This window comes from Physeter macrocephalus, chromosome 12 (genome assembly GCF_002837175.3).
Source record: "Physeter macrocephalus isolate SW-GA chromosome 12, ASM283717v5, whole genome shotgun sequence".
Taxonomy (NCBI): Eukaryota; Metazoa; Chordata; class Mammalia; order Artiodactyla; family Physeteridae; genus Physeter; species Physeter macrocephalus.
In genome coordinates, this window is record NC_041225.1 from 72,047,384 (window position 1) to 72,069,985 (window position 22,602).

General features: G+C 36.6%; 1 protein-coding gene across 5 annotated transcripts in view; it reads left to right on the top strand.

The window, feature by feature from the left end:
- Positions 1 to 22,374, top strand: part of CCDC85A (coiled-coil domain containing 85A) — a 212,077-nt gene extending 189,703 nt beyond the window's left edge. Inside the window, exons 4-7 of one of the 5 annotated variants that reach the window (XM_024118876.3) lie at positions 10,231 to 10,365; positions 13,594 to 13,713; positions 17,155 to 17,253; positions 21,487 to 22,374. In XM_024118876.3, the coding sequence (XP_023974644.1) occupies positions 10,231 to 10,365; positions 13,594 to 13,713; positions 17,155 to 17,253; positions 21,487 to 21,576 (444 nt within the window). In that variant the 3' untranslated portion in view covers positions 21,577 to 22,374. The remainder of the gene's footprint in view (positions 1 to 10,230; positions 10,366 to 13,593; positions 13,714 to 17,154; positions 17,254 to 21,486) is intronic. The other 4 variants (XM_024118877.3, XM_024118878.3, XM_024118879.3 and 1 more) reach the window with 4 other exon arrangements.
- The last annotated feature ends 228 nt before the right edge of the window (positions 22,375 to 22,602 follow it).

Here is a 22,602-nt window from a genome sequence, read left to right on the forward strand (position 1 = left end):
ATGAATGAGATATATTACTTCCCCTGGCATTTCCTATCCTGGTTAATGGCATGACCATTTAGCTGGTACCCATCCCAGAGTCCTCTTTCAGCCTCCCTGCCTCCACTGAAATAAATATTAAGGCTCAAAAGGTCCTCCCCTGTAATCCATCAATATCCTTTTAATTCCTTCTGCTACTGTCCAGTGTAGGTGATGGTTAATCATTTTTTACTTGAACTTCTTTGTTAATCTCCTAATTGGACTTTATCCTACCTAGTCTTGTCCCACCCAGATCATTCTCCACTTTATTCCTAGAGCAATCTATCAAACCAAATCAGGTCTTGTCACGTAGCTCATCCCTCAGCATAGGATAAATTTCAAATCCTTCATATGGTATAGAAGGTTCTCCATCATCTGACCTCCTGCCTTTCATGTCAGCCTCAGTTCTTGCTACTCTGTCCCTTGTGTCCTAGGCTCACATCGTTCTGAACAACTTCTGTTTCCCTGAAGGTGACAACTGTTTAATATTTCAGGTTCTCTGATTTGAAGTTCCTCACAGCCTCAACTGCAACTCCACAGACCTCAATCTTAGCCATTATTTGGCATAATAAATGAGGAGTGAGTGAATAAATATTACCTTCTGGCTTCCTTAGCTGGGAACGCCTGGATACTTATAGATTGATTGGCCTACACGTAATTAAGTTGAGAATAGTATTTCTCTCGATGATAACTTTTTTTATATTCACATTACATAATGATTTTGTAATTACATAATGATTATATAATCATTTTGTATGGAAATTACATAATGATTTTGATGGAAATTACATAATGATTTTGATGGCATTACATAATGATTTTGATGGAAATCAGCATATACTCTGGATTCCTCAGTAATAAGGTCTTATTTCTACTTCCTAGTGATCTTTTCAGTTACTGTTTTCTTGGTTTTTCTGTTTTGTTTTTTTTTTAACATATTTGAGCTTCACTGCAGCTTTAGAAATAGATGGAAGTGATTCCAGATTTTCAGAATAAATTTATTTTGCTCAAATAATAACTGGCTAATGAGAAGGAAAAATAGTGGGAATTTAGTCTGTGTTTAAATTCTATAGACTTGCCAAAAAAGTCTATATGGACCATCAGAGTAATGTCAGTTTCACTTACTTCAGGCCATTTTGTCACTCTAGAAGTGTGCTTTAGTTACTTAACAAATAGCTGAGTACCTACTAATTAGCAAATACACAGGCACACAAGTAAAGCATTTACACAACTATTTCTGAGACGACAGAGGAAAAGCCACAGTCTCACACATAGATTTTGATCATCCATTAATATATTAAGTTTATTGAGCAACTACTATGTGTAGATAGGGTTCTAGTCATTGTGATTACAGAGATAATAAAAGTCAAGTGTGGTGACCTCAGGGAGGTCCAAGATACATGAAATATTACTGTAAAACAGGATAGGGCTATGAACAAGAGTCTTATCAGCTCACCTTAGAGTGAGTGGTCAGGGTAATTACACCCTCTGTCAAACCATGAAAGTAGAGTCCACATGATCATGATTTGTTCATCAGAGCCAGGATGGAAGCAAGCTTTTTCAATACCTATTCCAGACTAAGAGAAAGAATGAATAAGGAACCAGAATCAAGAGAATGACATCCTGGGTCACGCCAGTGTGGGACAAGAAAAGCATGGGATCCAGAAAAGTATCACTGGAACCCCAAACCCAAAGAGAAGAAAGAACAGGAAATAGACTCTTCTCTTGGTAACTGTATTTAGCTGGAACCCTACTGTATTTCGTTTATATCAATACCATGACTCACATAGTATTCCAAAGTGACTTGTTAGCAATTCTCAACAAATTCTTTAAGCAACTTTATCAAATCTCAAGTCTCAAGATCTTTGGGTTATTATAGCTGCAGGCTTTAAGTAAGTGTTGTGGCCACAGTTCTGGGTCTGGAGTGGACAAAGTCAAAAGGGCCCAGAGGTGATGTTTAGCTGGTGTGTACCAGTTCTTCTGCATCAGTTATTAATATGAACACGCTTCTATTCTGACCTCCCCAAGCCCCTGGGTCATTCTGAACTGTCCTGATCCTCCCCAGGATCTACTGGATCTCCTTGCAGCCCAGGAGCTAAGTAGTGAGTACATGGAACAGAAGAAGACCTTCAGGGCCCCCAACCAAAAAGAAAAAAATTACAACGGAGTATAAATTATTGAGAACAAGCACCAGGCCAACAGTTCATGTCTTAATAGATAAATAGTAGGAGCTCATATGAGCTAGTCTTAATAATCTTTTAACTGACAGCACTTAGGAGAGACCTAACATGTAGTAGGGGCTTCGTAATTGAGAGCTGTTATTACTAAGACACACCCTCAAGGAGTCTTCTTCCTGCTGAGGAGACGTATGTAAATAGACCACAACCCTTAGCTACGCAGGAAGGAGAGAATGGTCCCTGTCCTGGTCCAGTGTTCTCTCTCTCTGATTCCCCTCTGCGTATTACAGGATGCTCTCATCTGCCCTGGGATGTTGTTTCATGTGCCAGGGCCCTCATTTCTATTTGATGGCAATTTACTTCTTTCCTAGTGTGACTACTTAAAGTTAAGTGCAGGATCTTTACCTGTTGTATTGCTACGGAAGTTTCATTTTCTTCCATAATGTCCACAAAGCATCTTCTGCCAGTTTTATTCTCTGTGGGATTGGTGTCTCCGTTTTCATGGCGCTACAGCATGCTGTCTCTCTCCACTCTAAGAGCTCTTTGTTCTTTGGAGTGCTGCCCTGAGCCTGCCCATTCAGTATTCTGTTTCTGCTAGTGTTGCTGCAGTAGGCTATATCAGGTATTTTTAATTCTATTCCTTTTGTTAGAAAGAGTAATTTCCTTTTTGGGGGTGGAAATAAAGATGTCTTTATACTTAGACCACTTGAGGACTGAAGCGCCGAGAGTTTCCTTTAAAATCATCACAAGCTCCAAATCTTGTGGGCGACTTGCCTTCATATGCAAAATCTGCTATGGAGCTATCACCAGAAATTTTGTTTTGCAGTTTCCCAGCACACTTCTTTCTCCAACTCAGGATTTCTCAACTTGAGCACTATTGACATTTGGGGCTGGAAAATTGTAGGGGGCTATGCTGTACATTGTCAGACATTCAGAAGCATCCTTGTCCTCTACCAACTAGATTCCCATAGAAACTGCCCAGTTTTGACAACTAAAAATGTCTGCAAGGCATTTTTGTCAAATACCCCTGCTGGGGGCCAAATCACTTCAGGTTGAGAACTGCTCTAAATAATAAACACGTGAAAGTAGATTGACAAACAAGTTATAAATGTGTTGACAAGCAAAGCAAAAACGTTCGTGGTAATGACAGCAAATACTTAGCACTTAATGTGGGCCAGGCACTGCTGGAAAAGCTCTTTTCATGTAATTAACCAAACCCATAGACTGAGGTACCATCGTACCATTATTTATACACATCTTATAGATGAGGACACTGAGGCACAGAGAGGTCATGCAGCTGCTAAGTGTCAGATCAAGAATCTGAACCTAGGGACTTCCCTGGCGGTCCAGTGGTTAAGACTTTGCCTTCCTATGAAGGGGGGTGCTGGCTCCATCCCTCATCAGGGAGCTAAGATCCCACATGCCTTGCGACCAAAAAACCAAAACATAAAACAGAAGCAATACTGTAACAAATTCAATAAAGACTTTAAAAATGGTCCACATCAAAAAAAAAAAAAAAAAAAGAATCTGAACCTAGGCATTGTGACCCTATAGTCAATTATCTGAACTCACTGTGCTTTTCTTTCAACAAAAATTTATTGGAATAGAGACCTACTTCGCATCGTATGGAATATTATCTTTGGTACGTGCTTAGTAAATATTTTGTTAAGTGAATAAACGAGTATCTGTAAATCCAAGAAATTATCTAATATTTTAAATTAGTATTGAATAGATTCTTTAGTTAATTTACATAAAAAAGTACTTTTCCCTGAATACAGTCAACTATTATCTATTAGAGCAAAGCAGAGGGTCTCTTAGCATTTCTAAGCCCATTGACAGGAATCTTTTGGAAAAGATTTGTCAAGGTGACCTTTAAAATCTCTTCTGATCTGAGCATTTATTTGTGTGCTGGTGCAGTATTGCAACATTTCAGAATGAAGACTGATCAAACTGAACAAAATATTATTTTCCTGATGAGATTAAGCAAAGCATCTGCTCTTGTCGTATAATAGGGAAAGAGAGGATTCATCCTCCCTCCTAAACTAGGTATGCATTCTCATGAGGTATGATGCACTGTTTGATAGTTTGACCTAGCTTCAGGACTTATAAAATATTAAACATCTTTAACTAACAGGAAACCACTTTAGTCGATCAGTCTTCAGGCTTTCATAGTTGGCTTCCTATAATAGATGAGGGGCTGAGCTCTAATGTTTGTTACAAATGCATTACATCTGATTTATATCTTAAGTGGGAAGCCCGTATTTTATATAATAAAATATAAAAACATAGTATTCTTTTATTCTTGTTAAAGATGTTTTTAAAATGTATTTCTATAAGGCAAAAGAATGGAAGCTTCCAGAGTGTCAATTAAAATAATTTTACTAAAAGAGTAATAAATAAAATATAACCATAAAGTAGCAAGAAGATAATCACAATAGCTTCATCTTGCTAGTTCTCTTAAAACTCACATTGTGAATTATAATTTTCCTCAGTGAGACCATAAGTAATATAAGTATTCTCTTTTCGTTTAGATGATCTTTTAAAAATTTGAATGGCTTCATATTTTTTCCTTAATTTTGAAGGAGAAGTCAGTTATTTGAAGGACAATACTAGAAAGCATTTCAAATCTCAATTTTCATGGAAAAAGGTCTTCCAGATATCATGTCATTAAAGAGGAATAGTAGTACCAATATGTTTTATCTTTGTCAGTGATTTGAAGGGATGCTTTTGTTTCCTCATCTACGGTGTTTGCTTATAGTATTAGAATTCATGATTTATTTTATTTCATTTCATTTTTACATTATATAATAAATCTAATACTAAAATTTTTTTTTTAATTTTTTGTTTTTTTAAACTGAAGTTTAGTTGATTTACAATATTAGTTTCAGGTGTAGAACATAGTGATTCAAAACTTTTAGATATTATACTCCACTTAAAGTTATTATAAATTATTGACTATATTCCCTGTGCTGTACAATATATTCTTTTAGCTTATTTATTTTATACCTAGTACTTTGTGCCTCTTAACTCCCTACCCCTGTCTTGCCCCTCCCCACTTCCCTCTTCTCACTAGTAACCACTAGTTGGTTCTCTAGATCCATGAATCTGTTTCTGTTTTGTTATATTCATTCCTTTGTTTTATTTTTTAGATTTCTCATATAAATGGTAACATACAGTATTTTTCTTTCTCTTTCTGACTTATTTCACTAAGCATAATACCCTCCAGCCCATCCATGTTGTTGCAAATGCAAAATTTTAATTCTTTTTTATGGCCGAGTAGTATTACATTGTGTGTTTGTGTGTGTATACACACACACACACACCACATCTTTTTTATCCATTCATCTATCAATTGACACTTAGGTTGCTTCCGTATCTTGGCTATTGTAAATAATGCTGCTGTGAACACTGGGGCGTGTGTATCCGTCTGAATTTGTGTTTTTGTTTTCTTCAGATATATACTCAGATATATTCCTGGATCGTATGGTAGTTCGGTTTTTAGTTTTTTGAAGAACCTCCATACCATTATCCATAGTGGCTGCATCAATTTACATTCCCACCAACAGTGTACAGTGGTTCCCTTTTCTCCACATTCTTGCCAACGTTTGTTATTTGTGGTCTTTTTGATGATAGCCATTCTAACAGGTGTGAGGGGGTTGACCTCTTTGTGGTTTTGATTTGCATTTCTCTGATGATTAGTGGTGCTGAGCATCTTTTCATGTGCTTGTTCGCCATCGGTATGTCTTCTTTGGAAAAATATCTATTCAGGTGTTCTCTTTTTTAATAAGGTTTTTTTTTATATGGAGTTTTATGAGCTGTTTTGTATATTTTGAATATTAACCCCTTATTGGTCACATCATTTGCAAGTATTTTTTCCCATTAAGTATGTTGTCTTTTCGTTTTTGTCAATGGTTTCCTTTGTTGTGCAAAAGCTTTTAAGTTTATTAGGTCACATTTGTTTGTTTGCTTTTGTTTCCTTTGCCTTAGGAGACAGATCCAAAAAAATATTGCTACAATTCATGTCAAAGAGTGTTCTGCCTATGTTTTCATCTAGCTTTATGGTTTTTGGTCTTACATTTAGGCTTTCAATCTATTTTGAGTTTATTTTTGTATATGGTGTGAAGGAATGTTCTAATTTGAGTATTTCACATGTAGCTGTTCACTTTTCCCAGCACCACTTATTGAAGAGACTGTCTTTTTCCCATTGTGTATTGTTAACTCCTTTATCATAGCTTGATTGACCGTAAGTGCATGGGTTTACTTCTGGGCTCTCTGTTCTGTTCCATTGATCTATGTGTCTGTTTTTGTGCCAGTACCATACTGTTTTGATTATTGTGGCTTTGTAGTATAGTCTGAATTCAAGGAGCATGATACCTCCAGTTGCTTTTGTTTCCTTTGCCTTAGGAGACAGATCCAAAAAAATATTGCTACAATTCATATCAAAGAGTGTTCTTTCATATCAAAGAGTGTTCTGCCTATGTTTTCATCTAGCTCTATGGTTTTTGGTCTTACATTTAGGCTTTCAATCTATTTTGAGTTTATTTTTGTATATGGTGTGAAGGAATGTTCTAATTTGAGTATTTCACATGTAGCTGTTCACTTTTCCCAGCACCACTTATTGAAGAGACTGTCTTTTTCCCATTGTGTATTGTTAACTCCTTTATCATAGCTTGATTGACCGTAAGTGCATGGGTTTACTTCTGGGCTCTCTGTTCTGTTCCATTGATCTATGTGTCTGTTTTTGTGCCAGTACCATACTGTTTTGATTATTGTGGCTTTGTAGTATAGTCTGAATTCAAGGAGCATGATACCTCCAGCTTTGTTCTTTTTTGTCAAGATTGCTTTGGCTATTCGGGGTCATTCGTGATTCCATATCAATTTTAGGGTTATTTATTCTAGTTCTGTGAAAAATGTCACAGGTATTTTGATAGGGACTGCATTGACTGTAGATTGCTTTGGGTAGCATGGACATTTTAACAGTATTGTTTTTTCCAGTCCATGAACACAGGCTATCTCTCCATTTATTTGTATCATCTTCAATTTCCTTCATCAGAGTTTTATACTTTTCAGAGTATAGGTCTTTCACCTCCTTGGTTAAGTTTATTCCTGGGTATTTTATTCTTTTTGATGCAGTTTTAAATGGGATTGTTTTCTTGCTTTCTCTTTCTGATAGTTCATTATCAGTGCATAGAAAAGCAACAGATTTCTGTGTATTAATCTTGTATCCTGCAACTCTCCTGAATTTACTGATGAGCTTTAGTAGTTTTTTGGTGGCGTGTTTAGGATTTTCTTTGTATGTATCATGTCATCTGCAAACAGTGACACGTTTACTTCTTCCTTTCCAACTTGTATTCCTTTTATTTCTTGTCTGATTGCTATGACTAGGACTTCCAACACCATATTGAGTAAAACTGGCAAGAGAGGACATCCTTGTCTTGTTTCTCGGCTTAGGGGAAGTGCTTTTAGCTTTCAACCCCTGGGTATGATGTTAGCTGTGGGCTTATCATATATGGCCTATGTTATGTTGAGGTCTGCTTTTATTTCCTTATCTATGGTGTTTGCTTAGAGTATTAGAATTTGTGATTTCTGTAATGAGTACTCAGCACACAGTAAGTGATCTGTAAGTCACCGCCCACACAGTCTTGATGCAGAGCATTACTTTGCTATATAGCAAAGTAAAATAATTTGCAGAGTACTAGATAATTTGCAGATTACTCTAAGTAACTATATAAAGTAGCTGATGAGTACACAGATTTCTATTGGAGTAGTAGGGTCATTCACACATGCTTCTTTTTTTTTTTTTTTAATGAGTCTGGATTTTTGGAAAACTCCAGAAAACAAAGCAACATAGAATTCCTCAGAGAACAGGAAGTGACTTTCTTAAGGTTGTTGGGAACTGTTCTCCCAATTGGTGGCTGGAATCTGGGTTTCCCTACTTCAGGCTCTGAAGTTGCCAGAAATAACTCCAACCACTGAGTTATTGAAGGCTTATGTTTTATGAAGCTGTCTTCAAAAAATGTCATGATTGACAATTGTAGAGCTAGCAGAGAGCTAAGCCTTCATTAGTATATAAGTATTCAGATATATTTTGCTCAAAGGTCAAAAATGATGGCTGGTCTAGACACATTTTTCCATGATCTGAATTAAAACAAGAAAATTGCTGACATGAGTAGAAAGTCAATAATCCTGATTCTAAAGGAGGACCTATTCCTTTAAAATGATGTCATCAAGTAGTTTATTCTTCCATAAAAAATCTGGCCCATATATCACCCCCTCTTATGCGATTAATAATACTATACAATCTATATTTAATATGTTTAAAAAGAACCTGTTACAAGATACTGAAAGGCGTAGCTATTGCATGTTGTATCAACTTTCTGAAAGTGGGAAAATAAATGACTTCTCTTTTCAGCAGGCCTCTAAATGGTCATAGATGTTACCTTAGATTTCATGGTTATGATAATAAACTCTGTTACGGTGGAGAGGCATTGGGATTTAATCTCACTACACACTAAGGAAGAATGAAAGAAGTTTTTATGTTTTACTTGGTTGTTGAATCCAAAAAACATGAGATCTGAGAGATGCGTAAGACTTGGAGAGAACCAAATTTGGAAGATAGAACTCACTTGTAAAATATCTGCATTAGTTGTTAATGATCATCTCAGAAATAGAACTATGCAGATTGGGATGGGAGGTGAATTTTAAGCCATCAACCATATTATAAATTATTGGATATAACTCTTTTGACGATGGAAATAAATTAGACACTGACATATGAAATGATTACTAAAAGAGCAAAGTTTAAATCAGTGTTGCTTTGATGAAATGATCATTATGGTCCAAGTGTAAATCTATAATTTTCTCTGTTATATGTGAGGATTATGTGTGACTTACTTATTTAATAGGTAACTGGTATTGATTTTGTAGATTCAGGAAAAAGTTTTGTAAGTACCAACTGCTGGTCAAGACTGCTCCCATTTTTTACTTCGCTTAAGACCATTGTACATTTCCTTTATGGTTCAGCCTCCAAAACTTACAGAGAAGTCAAAATTAGACCGTGCTAGTCACAGTAAAGCACATACTTCTAGGATAATAGATTAATGAGAACTAAAAAATTATATTCTCATTTTCAATCTCCAAAAATTAACTTAAACATTTGGACACTGGAATTTTGGGACTATATTTGCAAATTTTCTATATTTTAAAAATTGTTTCTTATTCCTTAGGATATAGCATTCTTAGGTACAGGTCTTAGTGAAAGTTGGCAGGGAAAGGAAATTATGTTCAAATTAGCTCATTTTGCTTCTGATCATTTTAATAAAATTACAGTTTGGTCATGGAAAAAACCTGCAATTCAGGGAAAAAAAAATTTTGTATTTTCTTTTTATGTCAGTTGTGATGTCTCTAGTTCCAACCAGTACAGAAATTTGGGAATTAACCAATTAATAGAAATGTTGATAATTGTGTATATGTCCCATTTAAAATAGTTATTTTAATGCAATGGTGATCTCTTGCTTCATTATATACTCTTCAGTGTGCAGAAATTTTGCTGAGAATTTGATGCAGTGTCAGTTTTTCTGAGTGTTGACTATATCTACCCAACTTGTGTTTCTTAACATAAGGTCAGAGTGCTCCCAATTGCATTTAAATAATTTCTAAGTTGCAGTTTTCAATACTTGTAAGATTTATGTTAATTCTCTGTTTCTCACAAATAAAACCAACAAAATTAAGTTGTATAAATAGCTTCCTTTTTTTTTTCTGGAATTTTGGCATTATCATCTGTCTCTTTTTGATAGCTTGAGAATTAGTTATACCTTTGCCCAAAACTTTAAAAAAAAAATCAGTATTTGCTCTCATATACAGGACTTCAGTGAGTTTTTATTTTAATTTTTTTCCCTAGTTAGAGGTGCATGTTACCGCTTGCCATTGTGGTCATTGTGGTTCATTTCATTAAGCTTCTTGTTCTATCTGCTTTCTTGAGACTTGGGAAACAGTATTTTTCTGAGTGATTTTACTATATTGTTCCAAATATAAGGCTACCCAGAATAGAAGGCAACCTCCAACTAGAAACAGCTCAAATATGGAGAAAGGCTGGGGGCCCAGAGCCCGGCGGGTCTTGCAGTGGTGGCAAGGGTGCCGAGGAATAGGACGATGCCTGCCCACTCTCCCGGTGAGTGAAGATGAGTCAGCTGCTGATTTGCTTGTGCATAACCAGATGGCTTCTGTTGCTAGAGGAAAAGTCATACTTGGGGGGAGAGAATAAGTCTGTACACATGAAAGAAAGTCACTGTGTGCCCAAATCAGGGAGGGAAGGCGGGAGTAGAGTCTATTTCACCTCCTAAACGGTCGCCTTCAGTGTTTTTTTTTTTCCCTGAACCTGGGGGGTGAAAGTTGAATAACCCCAAACACTGGAGGAGGAGGAAAGTACCTGCACCTTTTATGAAAGGGAGTTTAAAGGTCAGTGGCCATGGAAATGAATTGTTAGACACCATCAGATGTCTCACGACCAGCCCAGAAAATTATTCCTTGCCCTTTCAAATTGACTGCTGACCCAAGAGGTGGTGCATGCACTGTGTGATCATGTGTAGCCTGAAAATAAGCAACCCTGAAGCTGGGAGTCACATTTCCAATTTTAGTATGATTTTTTTCTTTTTAAATTCCCTGTCTCCTGAGCCAGCCAAGATACAATTTAAATAAACAGGCTAAATCGTATTGAAATAAACTCTAAGGGACTGTTTAAAATTATTTGTTGGGCTAGTATTTCACCCTGCAGCATATTTTTAAAAATACTTCAGTGAAAAATGTATTATTCGATGGAGAATATGTATTGATGGAGCCCAGAGAAAACTCCAGGTATTGGTCTGATTCTACTAATAAGCACATAGAAATCTAACCTTTTATTTCATAGTAACTAAATAAGATGTGATAGAATGAGGTGCTTGTTTCTGTTATAATCTAGAAAACTCTTTAGCACCTGTTAGTGTACAACTTAACCAGCATTCAGTAGCCTTTGTGGCTTCACAAAAACTACATACAATATAAACCTTGACCTTTCTAGTGATTACCAGTCCATGGCTCGCAAAGCAAGTTTGAAGTAGAACTTTAATCCCCGAATGATAAGTTTTTCTCCACTGGGTAGTTTCCATTGTAGCCTTCATGATGATGATGATGATGATGATGAAACTTCTTTAATAAAAGAGTATGTTTTTCTGAACAGACAGGACTCTCCTTAAGTTTAAACAATGCTTAATTGCCCAGAGGATTTGGTTTAGGGAAGCTACTTATCATTGATTTCAGAAATTCTCTTAAACCAAAATACCCTGAAAGATAGAGGTCCCGTGCCCAAGGAATAGCAAGCCAGAATTTGACATGCCTACCATTTTGCCAGGTCTGGGAAGGGAACCTTTGAAACAGAAGGGCTGGGCAGAAAAGGATTTGAAAGGAAGGACTGGAAGGGAGTGTATCCCGGAGGAGGAAGGATTGTTGCCTGCCAAGTTAGATTACCAGTCAGAGGAAACAGCACTGCAGTGGTGGAGTCTAAATGAGAGGGTTGATGTGAACTCTGTAAAACCTCAGAAGCCTTTTCCAAAGAGTTCATAAGGGTGATACCAGTAAGGAAAGAGACTAGTAGAGGATGAGAGCTTTTCAGGGAAGAAGAGCTTCCTTTGTAACTCCTTCGCTTTGGAAATATTTGATCTCTACAAAGGAGGAGGATGCCCAAATTTGGTGGGGGGAGTGTGTGCCTATTATTAACCATCTTTAAACCTCAAATAGTTTCCTTTCTATTATTTGTTTTGGGTACTATTATGTCTGTTTTGATCCGAATTACAAATACAGCAAAACAAATATTATAAACATTTTTTCCCAGAGGGGGTTGGGGCTATAATAATTGTATGCTCTGTTCATCACCTGCTGTTAATTTCATCCTTAGTTGCAACGGCAGACAAAAGCTGGAGAGGTCACCTAAATGTCAGATTCCATGGCTTCCTCTCCCTGTTGGCTAGTGAGGGCGGGGGCAGGACCTGACCTGATTGCATTAGGAAAAGAACGTGGCCTCAGTTGGCTTGTGAGGTGGCAAGGATAGCCTTCAAGGACATAGGAAGAAAGGACAGTGACAAGGGAAGAGAGATTTTCCAAGTTGCATATAAATAATCACCTTTGTAAAAGTCAATGGGAAGAGTTAATTTCTCTACAAATAGTGTTGTTTGTGTAAAACCCATACCTATAACCTGCACTCAGCTTCTCCCTCCCGTCCCCAGAATGCACAACATAGAAGCTCTCCTGTAGGTGCTGGAAATTTAACGTCCCAGATCACTGTTGTTTCTTCCTTTCATGATTTCACACATGATGCACCTTCCGTGGCTCCTTCTCGGGGGGTTAGATTCATAGGATCAAGTTAAAAGGAACAGTTATTAATCTATTAAGTATGAAAAAAAATCTGTAGATTTGTTGATGGATGGACAGAAATTAAAGCCTCTCAGGCCCTTAAAACAGGTTTGGGCAATTCCCATTAGACTCTGTAGATTGATGGATGGACAGAAATTAAAGCCTCTCAGGCCCTTAAAACAGGTTTGGGCAATTCCCATTAGACTGTTTTTGCTAGGAGGATAGATCACTGCTGTTCTTTTACTTTCCTGATCCATTAGTCTTTTTCCCAAGGAACCCCTAGAAAAAGTGACGTTTTTTACTTTTTCCCAGTTCCTGTATGGGTGACTGTGACTCTCACAGGTCAAATTAATAATTCCCAGGTTCTGACTTCTCAGCAGTTAAGTTGAAGAGTCACTAAACTACAAGTATGTAATCTGTGATGTTTAGTTTTTCAGTTTTTAAAAGTTCATAAAATAAGAGAATTCTTGAAGAAAATGTTGAATATGGTTAAATCTCTTTGGGAAATGTTCCACCATAGGTTTTTCACTCAAAGAAGGGTTGTATAAGGGACACCATTTCTCAAATGCAGCAATATACATTTGAGAAATGGTGATGTGTCTGCATTTTCTGAGACATATGGAATATGGCATTTGTCTTGCTGAGTGAGCATGTTTAACTCAGCTGTGGAGTAACTCACAAATTCCCTACTCTTGAGTATCTTTAAGTTTCAAAAATCGTTCTTGAAATGTTCTTAATGGGCATTCCTTAGGGGGCACTGCTCTCTTCGGTAAATCAGAAGTGACATCTGGAAATGCATAGAGATGGCCCTTGGTTACATTTTTTTTTTTTTTTTTGCTGGTCAAGCAGCAAGTGTCTTCCAATTAACAGGTTGATAGCATCTTTGGACAGGCTAGAAAAAATTAACAAAATGGCTAATTCTTGTTTGGCAGTGAAATTGAATATTGAATGACATCTCTGCAGTTATAAACGACCTTTGTTTTAATAACAAAGTTGTTGATTTTCTACTAAGGGTTCTTTTAGGTTGTCATCAGGGGCTGATGGGAGTAACAGTTCACCCAACTCTCCAGCTAGCTTCAGTGGACATACCACACCTTCTCAGCAGCCTGAACCCGTGGTACACTCTCTTAAGGTAACCAACTGTGTACAGCCATTTATCCAGTACTTCAGTTGTGTTGTGGCTTGTTCGCTATAGTCTGGTAATCCTCACGGTCTTGTTTTAACCATAGATACTTTATTTTTTGAGCTCTTATGGTGTAACTTTTTTTTTTAATCTTAAGTTTTAAAGTATGATTTTAATTTTTTTAAACTAATAGTGGGTTTGAATACTTACGGTTGAATTGAATCTCTAGTTTTATCATTTTGTTTTGAGTAATGTGATTCATATCTATCTGCATTGAAGTTGAAGTCTGATGTGCATGTATATCCATATGTGTAAAATACTGTTACAGGTATTTTCTGTGCAATGTTTGTAGCATGGATGTCTTCAAATATAGGAAGTTAATAGTTGGCCAAAATAAGGAAAGATACCATATTTTTTCTTTCTTTTTGCAACTGAAGTACGTTGTGCAACTTACTGAAAGTTTTCAGATAAACAAAAACCTACTCTGTTCACCATTAAATAGAAATTAAGTCTTCAAACTCTAGTTAATGCTTTAATGCTTCTTTATAGAGAATTAGAAAATAGATATATGGTCTTATTCATGAAGATGTTTTATTTTTTGCTTATACTTCAGCTTCAGCAATGACTTAAAAAAAGATTTGGCTGAAATTTATCATTTATTTTTCTTTACCAGTAATGAGCTTTCCCATAAGTAAAACTAATAATAAGCAGTGTAAATATTTACCTCTCTGAGAAGAAACGGCAGGCGGTAAAAATCATCTTAAAAGCTGAGACAGTTCCTTGAAGTTTCATCAGTTCCAAAGGATAAAACACTGTCCTCCAAATTATCTGTAATTCCTTACATGTAGCCTTGGTCAAACCTTTCTGAGCCATAAAGTAAGTAGAGTGCTTCAGCCCTGCTTTTGCCACATGGGTTTCAACGACTTTTCTGAAATAGTTTTGGTTTCAGAATGATTTATCAACAGCCTGATGATGCACCCTTGTGAAGGGGGCCACACTTTGCTTGGCATGCAGAAAGCAAACAAGTAGATGAGAACTTCAGAATATTTACTTGACTTGAAGATGACTATTTAGCAGTCGGTTTAGCTCCCTTGTTACATTTTGCTGTAACTTAGATGAAATGAGTTTGCTTCTCTCAGGCACATACTGATTGGGCGCTGCCCTGTGTCTGGGATGCCGGTTTATCAACTGGCTTGCTCTCTGCGACAGCATTTGGATACTGTTTAGTACGAACAGCCTGCTAAAGGAGCTGTTACTTTAGCGTAAATCAGGCACTAGCGATCTGAAAAGCATTTCCTAAATGGGAGAATGAAGGAGTGGCTTCAATCCTGTAGTATTAGTATCTGCACATACTCCAAAGGCAACACGCTGCCCTGCTTTCCAAACTGTTTGAAACCTGTTTCAGCCTATTGCCTAATTCAATGGCAAGTGCAGTTGGAATCAGATCAGTGGGTCACATTGACATCATTCCCAAATTTCTCGATGCAGCTGTGTTAGTATGGCCTAGGAAGGAAGGGGAGGGCAAGGAAGAGCTATTCAATTTTCTCTGAATTCATTCTCTAATTTTCATCTAAAATTTTATCTCGAGAGGAAGATACTATGTTATAATCAGAACACGTTAAGTGTCCTCACTTGGCCGATGGGTAATGCCAAGCAACTGAAGCATCTTGATTGGGTAACTGGAAGCTCTTGAATATAGAATACGTTCGCTTCCATGAGTTGAAACAGAAATATGTGCAAACATAGCCTCTGGGAAATGCAGCTTCAGAACATCTCAGTGTAAAAAAAGAAATGTAGCCACTCAACATGTTTTGTTTTTAAAAGCTACCACGCTAGAGCTGATTTATATCATAAGATTGTTCTGTTCTGAAAGGAATAGGACAATGGCTCCTTTTCTCATCTTCTGATAAGTTTTTTAAAATGTCTAGGCTTTAATAAACTCCATGGTCATAGCTGTGGGGAAAGCGTTGCAGGTCATTGTGAGGAGTTAGCCCACTTGTGATAACACCACATTTTTCTTGCTTTAAAATTCCTAACTATTAACTAGAGCTTCACTTCATTTAGTCGAAATTAACTGAATTTAAGTACACTTCTCTGAGGTACATTATAAATCGAATTTGTAGGCAAATGAGCTTGTTGCAGGAGTTAAGTTTTCTGTGAATATTCATTGAGCATCGTCAGTGATTTCCTCTAAGTATAACAAAAAATGTGAACTGACTCTAATATGAGTTGAGTACCAGGGTGAGGCTTTCATTTACCACTGTCATATCCTTCTTTAATGAAGTAGGACCTACATAGTAATAATGGCCAGAAGTTTTGAGCTAATGAGAAAGTAGTTTGTGAGATTATTTATTAATTACAGATTTGAACTCGGGTAAATATCGTTGTAGTCTCAGTATCCATGAACTCAACATGAAGGTCCCACTTCGGGCCTAAGTTATTTATTTTGGTCCACCTGTTCATTGGTGCAAATTCTCAGGTGACATCTTTAGGTGTGGCTATCAGCCCTGACCATGACAGCAGCAGAACCAGGGAGTTTAGCAGTGTTACAGTTCAGTGTGGATTCTGCAGGAGCTTTTAGAAAAAGCTTTTTTTTTTAGTGCTACAGCAATGATTTGATTTATAAGCTGATGTCGAGAAAAATAAACAGCACTCAAAGTGAAAGTTTTGCCCTCTTTTTTTTTTTTACTACAGAAAGTATTGACATGAAAATTTTAAGGCATTTTGAAAAGAATTTTATTCTCAATCCATTTAGTGATAATTTAGAGAAGTAGAACCTAAAATTGTTTAAAAGCATCTCATTCCCAGATGAAAAAATGAAAAATATTTAGTGTTGCTCAAATATTTTCACAACTGGGGAGCCATTGCCTCTCTTTGCTTCTGTCAAAGAGCTATGGCCATAGTCCTTTCCTAGGCACCGGAAACACGTCCAGGCAAGAACTGTGAGGTCACTAGTGTTAATGTTAACAGAAAGTTCTTATGCTACATATTCCTGGGTTCTGACCAGTTTCAGCTGTGACTATTATCTTTTTTAGTCATTTTTTTCTTTAGGCCGTGTCTACATATCATTTGGACTGTTGAGCAATATATTTAATTACATGCCAGTCTTTACAGTGGAGCAAGAATTATTGACTGTCTTCAGATGGTTGACAGTCAAGTTTATCTTAATGACCAAAGTAACTAAATGCATCTAATAATGAATGAATTCAATTGACTATTAGTGATGCAATAGATTGCTCTTAATGGCCATTTGAAAATCAAGTAGGATTCAGATAGCTTTCAGAACAATCAACTCTTTTAAAAGATTTTGCCATATGCTAATCCACTCTGATATGCAGACATAGAGAAAACTAAAGGTTTTTACAAAGTGGAGCTCCTTGATGATTTTTATTCATAACTAACAAGTTTTTTTTCCATGTGAAATGTGCTTTTCTTTTTCAACAAATCCAGGTCTTGGATGTTCAGGAAACTATAGATCGTCAACAGGGTAAAGAGTATGAACATGACCTTAGTGAGACAGAAAAAGCTATAGTCAGAGAAATGTGCAATGTAAGTTTAATGTGCTTTATTGTGTATTCTGTGTTGAAAGCCTCATCATAGCTTAGTTATTGCTTCATGAATACCTTCTTTTTAAAATGCTAGCCAAATGCCTTTATATTTTTATGAGAAAGTAAAACCTTCCCTTGATTTTCTTTAGTAAATTTTATTGCAGTTTTATTAACACAGTAATCATATTGTAAAATATTCAGGTAAGCAAGAATCAGCCAATTCTCTGTTCCAGAATGAATTGTGAAAGTTTTTGAATAAATTTTCTAAAATGTTACTAGTTTTGATAAAATAAATCAGGTTCCATTTCATAATTTTCCTTAATTATGTTTAAAAACCTGTGTTTAAAAACCTGTGATAAAGAAAACACAACCTTCTTCAGATTATTTGTAACTATACTTGGGGGAAAAAAATCACCATCTTAATAGGTAATATTTGTTTAGTTCTTCATGCGTATGATATGTGTGCTCCTGTCCTGCCAAGCAGTATCTTTACCTCTCAGTGATGCAAGCTCAAAATAGTAAGAGGTAGATAGATATGAACTTAAGAGATAGTTAGCTACACAGAAATCTCTACCTTATGAAGTCATAGAAAAACACAGTTTAAAAAAAAATAAGACATGCTATTTTCACAGTGCATAGCCTATGTAATCATTATTGCGGTTTGGATTTGATTAACTGAATTTTAGTTTTTTAGTAATATGCTTGGCTATATCATTTGATCAAGAATATAATTTGTGGGCTTCCCTGGTGGCGCAGTGGTTGAGAGTCCGCCTGCCGATGCAGGGGACGCAGGTTCGTGCCCCGGTCCGGGAGGATCCCACATGCCGCGGAGCGGCTGGGCCCGTGAGCCATGGCCGCTGAGCCTGCGCGTCCGGAGCCTGTGCTCCGCAACGGGAGAGGCCACAACAGTGAGAGGCCCGCGTACCGCAAAAAAAAAAGAATATAATTTGTGAAGCTTGTTAAAAAGCTAAGTAGAATATGAAAGGGGAAGACATTTGTTAAAAGCAGAACTTCATGGCCGATTATTTTAAGCACTGATTTGAATTGGCTTTATACTGTACTTTTATCCCAATAGTCTTTGTTCATTAGGATATCAAAATTGCTTGGAAATACCCTTCAGCTTTAGGCTCTTAGGACCAGATATCTCATTTATGTACCTCCCTAAGATGTTCCTGGAATCCAGGAAATGTTAAGTCCCATGGGCATTTTAACACTCTTGCCCCAGCACAACATATAGGCTCCTGCTTGCTTGTGTTGTGGCTGTTTTTCTTTCCTACATATCTGTTTTTGTCTGTTTTCAAAAGGTCGTTGGTTCTAGATGTGTTCTAGATGTCATAATTTCCTAAATGCATCACTGTTCCATCTTCTGTAGCTTTTTGCCTGTCCTTAAGGTTTTCAATTTGAACATTTCCCTCAGATAAATTTTAAAGTTCAGACATTAGGAATTGTAAAACTAGAAGGGACCATGGAAGGTCATACCTCCAGGGGTTCTCAAAGAGTCATATGAGGCTCCTTATAATTCAGAAGTCTGGGTTTCACCCCAGATCATGGGCAGTTGGGTTAGGAACTCCTAGGGAAGAACCCCATACTTGCATTTTATATTTGAAGAAACTAAGATTCTGAAACTAAGTTACTTGCCCAAATTGTTCTCTAATGAACAGTGAAGTCAGACGTATACCCAGATTTTCTCTGAGGACCAGCCCTTTCCACTTTCCCAAGTGTAGTTAATCTAGGCACTGCCATTTTCTTTCCTCAAGAATGAAAGTCAACGTATTGGGCTGCCCAAAAATTTCATTTGGGTTTTTCTGTAACATCTGTCAGAAAAAACCAGAACAAACTTTTTGGCCAACCCAATAGCGTGCAGAGGAGACCATCTCCATTGTGCTTAATGGCAGAATTTCTGTAAAGAAACAGCAGGACTGTTTTTGAGGAAAGAGTTTTAGATATTAGAAAAGTTATTTCTTAGTCATAGAAGCGACCCACTAATGAATTGGATCTTGATTAGTTTTGCATTGATTTTTGTTCTCCTATATTTCCAAAAATCCTTCATTGTCCTCTTCATTTACCTTCAAAAGTTTTCTAGGGTATCTTTTCTAGCTGTCTGCTTTTGTCTGATCACCGAAATTTGAGAAAAAAATGTAGTTCAAATCTGATTATTAGCACTCTTATATTTGGAAACTGTTTAAAAGCTAAGAGAAAAAAGTGTTGATTTAAAATATTTGTGTCACCATGGTAAGTTATATCAATATCAAAAACACATAGCAAATATTGGAGATTAAAGAAAAATACAGATTGTGAGACAGTTTCATAGTTTCTAAGAAATAACTTACGTAAGATGATGAAACCTATTAGAGGAACTATGTGCTTTTACAGTAACGTCACAGAAATGTAAAGCTTTCTCCTAATGTGATAGCCGTTAAAAGACTCAGATAGAACTTGTTTTAACTCAGTCTCTGGTATTCTTTCTGGAGATAAGTTGTTCACACCTATACAATGGAAAGATTCTTCTTCACAGCACCAAGTGCTTTTATTCTCTTCCCAAGCTATACCCCAAACATACACTGCCCTCTAAGAAATAGTGAATCTATCTTGTAGTAATGGTTTGTCTGTTTGGCTCGTGTCAATTCCCTGAGAACAGTTGAAATACTTGACTGGTCATCTCAGATACCCACCTGTTCTGCTTTCAGTTAATGAGTCACTACTCTGTGTCCGCCTTCATATTCTGTATCCTTGGCTTATTTCAGAGCTCTGCCTTCTCTGAGTTTCCTTTCACCACATAGTTATTTCAGGGTTAAGGCCCATTGCATTCTACATTTGAATACTTGAAGAGGGGTTGCACTTTTGAGTTTTAATCATCATCTCCTGCCTTACGTGCCTGATCATTTGACTCTATCCTCTATCCCCTGCTTCTAACCAAGACATCAAAGCATTCTGAGTAGAAGTAATTGTGTATACCATTTAAGGGCTAGAAAGGCAAAGTCCATAGCATCCCTTGGCTTCCTGATTCAGAATTTGTGCCTCTTCAATCTGTACTGAGAAATGACACTTTCCTAGCTCCCTTGGGTACAATTTGAGCCATCCATTGCTATATCATTCCTTTCCAAATAGTTAAGGACCATAACTACAGTTGCCTTCAAATATGACAGAGTATCTCCACCACATAATTGTGCCTGCTAAAACAGAGATAATAGTTACATGGGCTTCGAAATGAAGGTAGACAGAACCCTATATATTCTTATGTAGTACTGTGAATAGTACTTGGCTTCCTGGAGTATCTGCTCTTTTTAAAAGAGAAAACAGAGAAACACAATCTATGAATAATTAATGAGCCAACAGGTTTGTATTCATGTTAGAGCAATGTAAATTTTTGTGGAATCAATCTGATCATAATCCTAATAGTGAAACACTCTAACAGGGTTATGACTTACTGTATGTGTTTCCTAATTAATGTTAGTATATTGGTATGTCGTTGTTGAATTCAGTAACAATTACTTATTATTAATCTCATCTTTTGCTACTGTCCCTTTAAAATGGCCCAATTTTTAGCATATTGTAATTGTATCTATTTTAGTGACTCTTGAATTTATTCTTATCTTTTCCGTGCATCTGTATACTTTCTGTTGTGGTAATCCGAGATACCATATTGGGTAGCTAAGATTTATGATAACTGAGGTCCCCATTTCGCAGGGGAAACCAGGGAACTCTACCCCTGACCCTTAAGGGTACCACCTCAGGACTTTAAACCACTAAGGACAATGAAGGAGCGTTTGTTCTTAGCTATTTAACATTTTGGTATCCCTCATTTGAGAGGTATAATATAGGAACCAGGATGATTTTGCTCATGTGTTCTTAATTCTGGCTAGATATTAGAATCATGTTGAAAGCTTTAAAAAAAAAAAATAGATGACCATACCTGTTTGAGAGTAACTCCCAGTGTGCAGCTAGAATTGAGGCCCACTCTCATAGCTAGTGTAAGCTGGCACATCATTCTTTAATTCTGACCCTGGTTGCTAACAAAGCATAGTAGTCCCATCTGTTGAGCAGTTCTTGTGATTTAGAAACTTGCATCACATTTCATTTTGTGTTTGTGTTTGACAAAATATGTGAATATTTTGTCTCGTCTTATATTCCTTTTTGTCCCTCTCATAGATTCCCACTTTAAAAAAATATATACACATGCCTTTGTGGAAGAGGACAATTAAGATGCTTACTTTTTTTTCCTTCTTTTCTTAAGGTTGTATGGAGGAAACTTGGAGATGCTGCAGGTTCGTGTCCTGGAATTAGGCAGCATTTGTCTGGAAACCAGTACAAAGGACCCATGTGAGGAGGACTCTCTTTCAAACATGACATCACCACTGCCAGAGAGACAGAAGAAAAGAGTGGATTTCCACAAACCTGGACTCATGGAATAACATGGAGTGATTGTACATTGCACATATTTTCCCTCTAAAATCTTTAGCGTAACGAAGTTGTATTTTGTCTCTCACTTCAGTGTTCACAACAGTCAATCTCAAACAAGGTAGCTTTGAAAATCACCATTTTGGTACCAATATTTTCATTAGAACTAAAAGTTTTTGACTCTTCAGATCGAAGATTGTAATTGGGAAACCTGCATGATTGGAAGAGTCCAGTAGAGCCTCTTTGGTTTTGATAGAATTGAATCATTGCATATAATGGTGGGAGTGTTCTACCATATTGTTCAAGATAAGAGGTGGTTTCCAGCTTCCCAAGTTGGAGAGTTGGTCACCTATTATATTTTAGTTAATAAAATACTAGTTCCTGATGCATAATTGATTTGAATGCAAGATAAGATTAGGTTTCTGGGATTTCGTTTTGACTTTTGAGGTGCTAAAAATACCACATAAATTTTCCTTACCAGCTAGGAGGGTAGCAAGACTTTGTCAAGCGCTTCAGTTGATCAAAGTAAATATATCTTTTCTTTTCATCTTAATGTATTGTTCATGAAGACACATCTTGGGAACATATCAACCTCCATCTTCAGTGTATTCATTAATGTTAATATTAACAGTTTCAATTAAAGAACAAGCAAACAATTTTTCTAAGTGTTTCCAGCTGTGAGATGTCAATTTCTACAATTTAGTTTCTAGACATGCTGTTATACTTAATAAACTTTCTGTAAACTTTAAAATATTGCACTGCATTTATGAAAAAAGCTTTCTTAGCTTACAGCAGTTATCTAACATTTTATGAAACTGACGCATGTCCTTCATTATTGAAGCTAAAAGCTCTTGTTCAGATTGCTTGAGGTTTGAAAAGGAGGTGTGCTAGCTTTGCTTAGTTTTCCTTATTTTTGGTGTGTGTATATATATATATATATATAATATATATA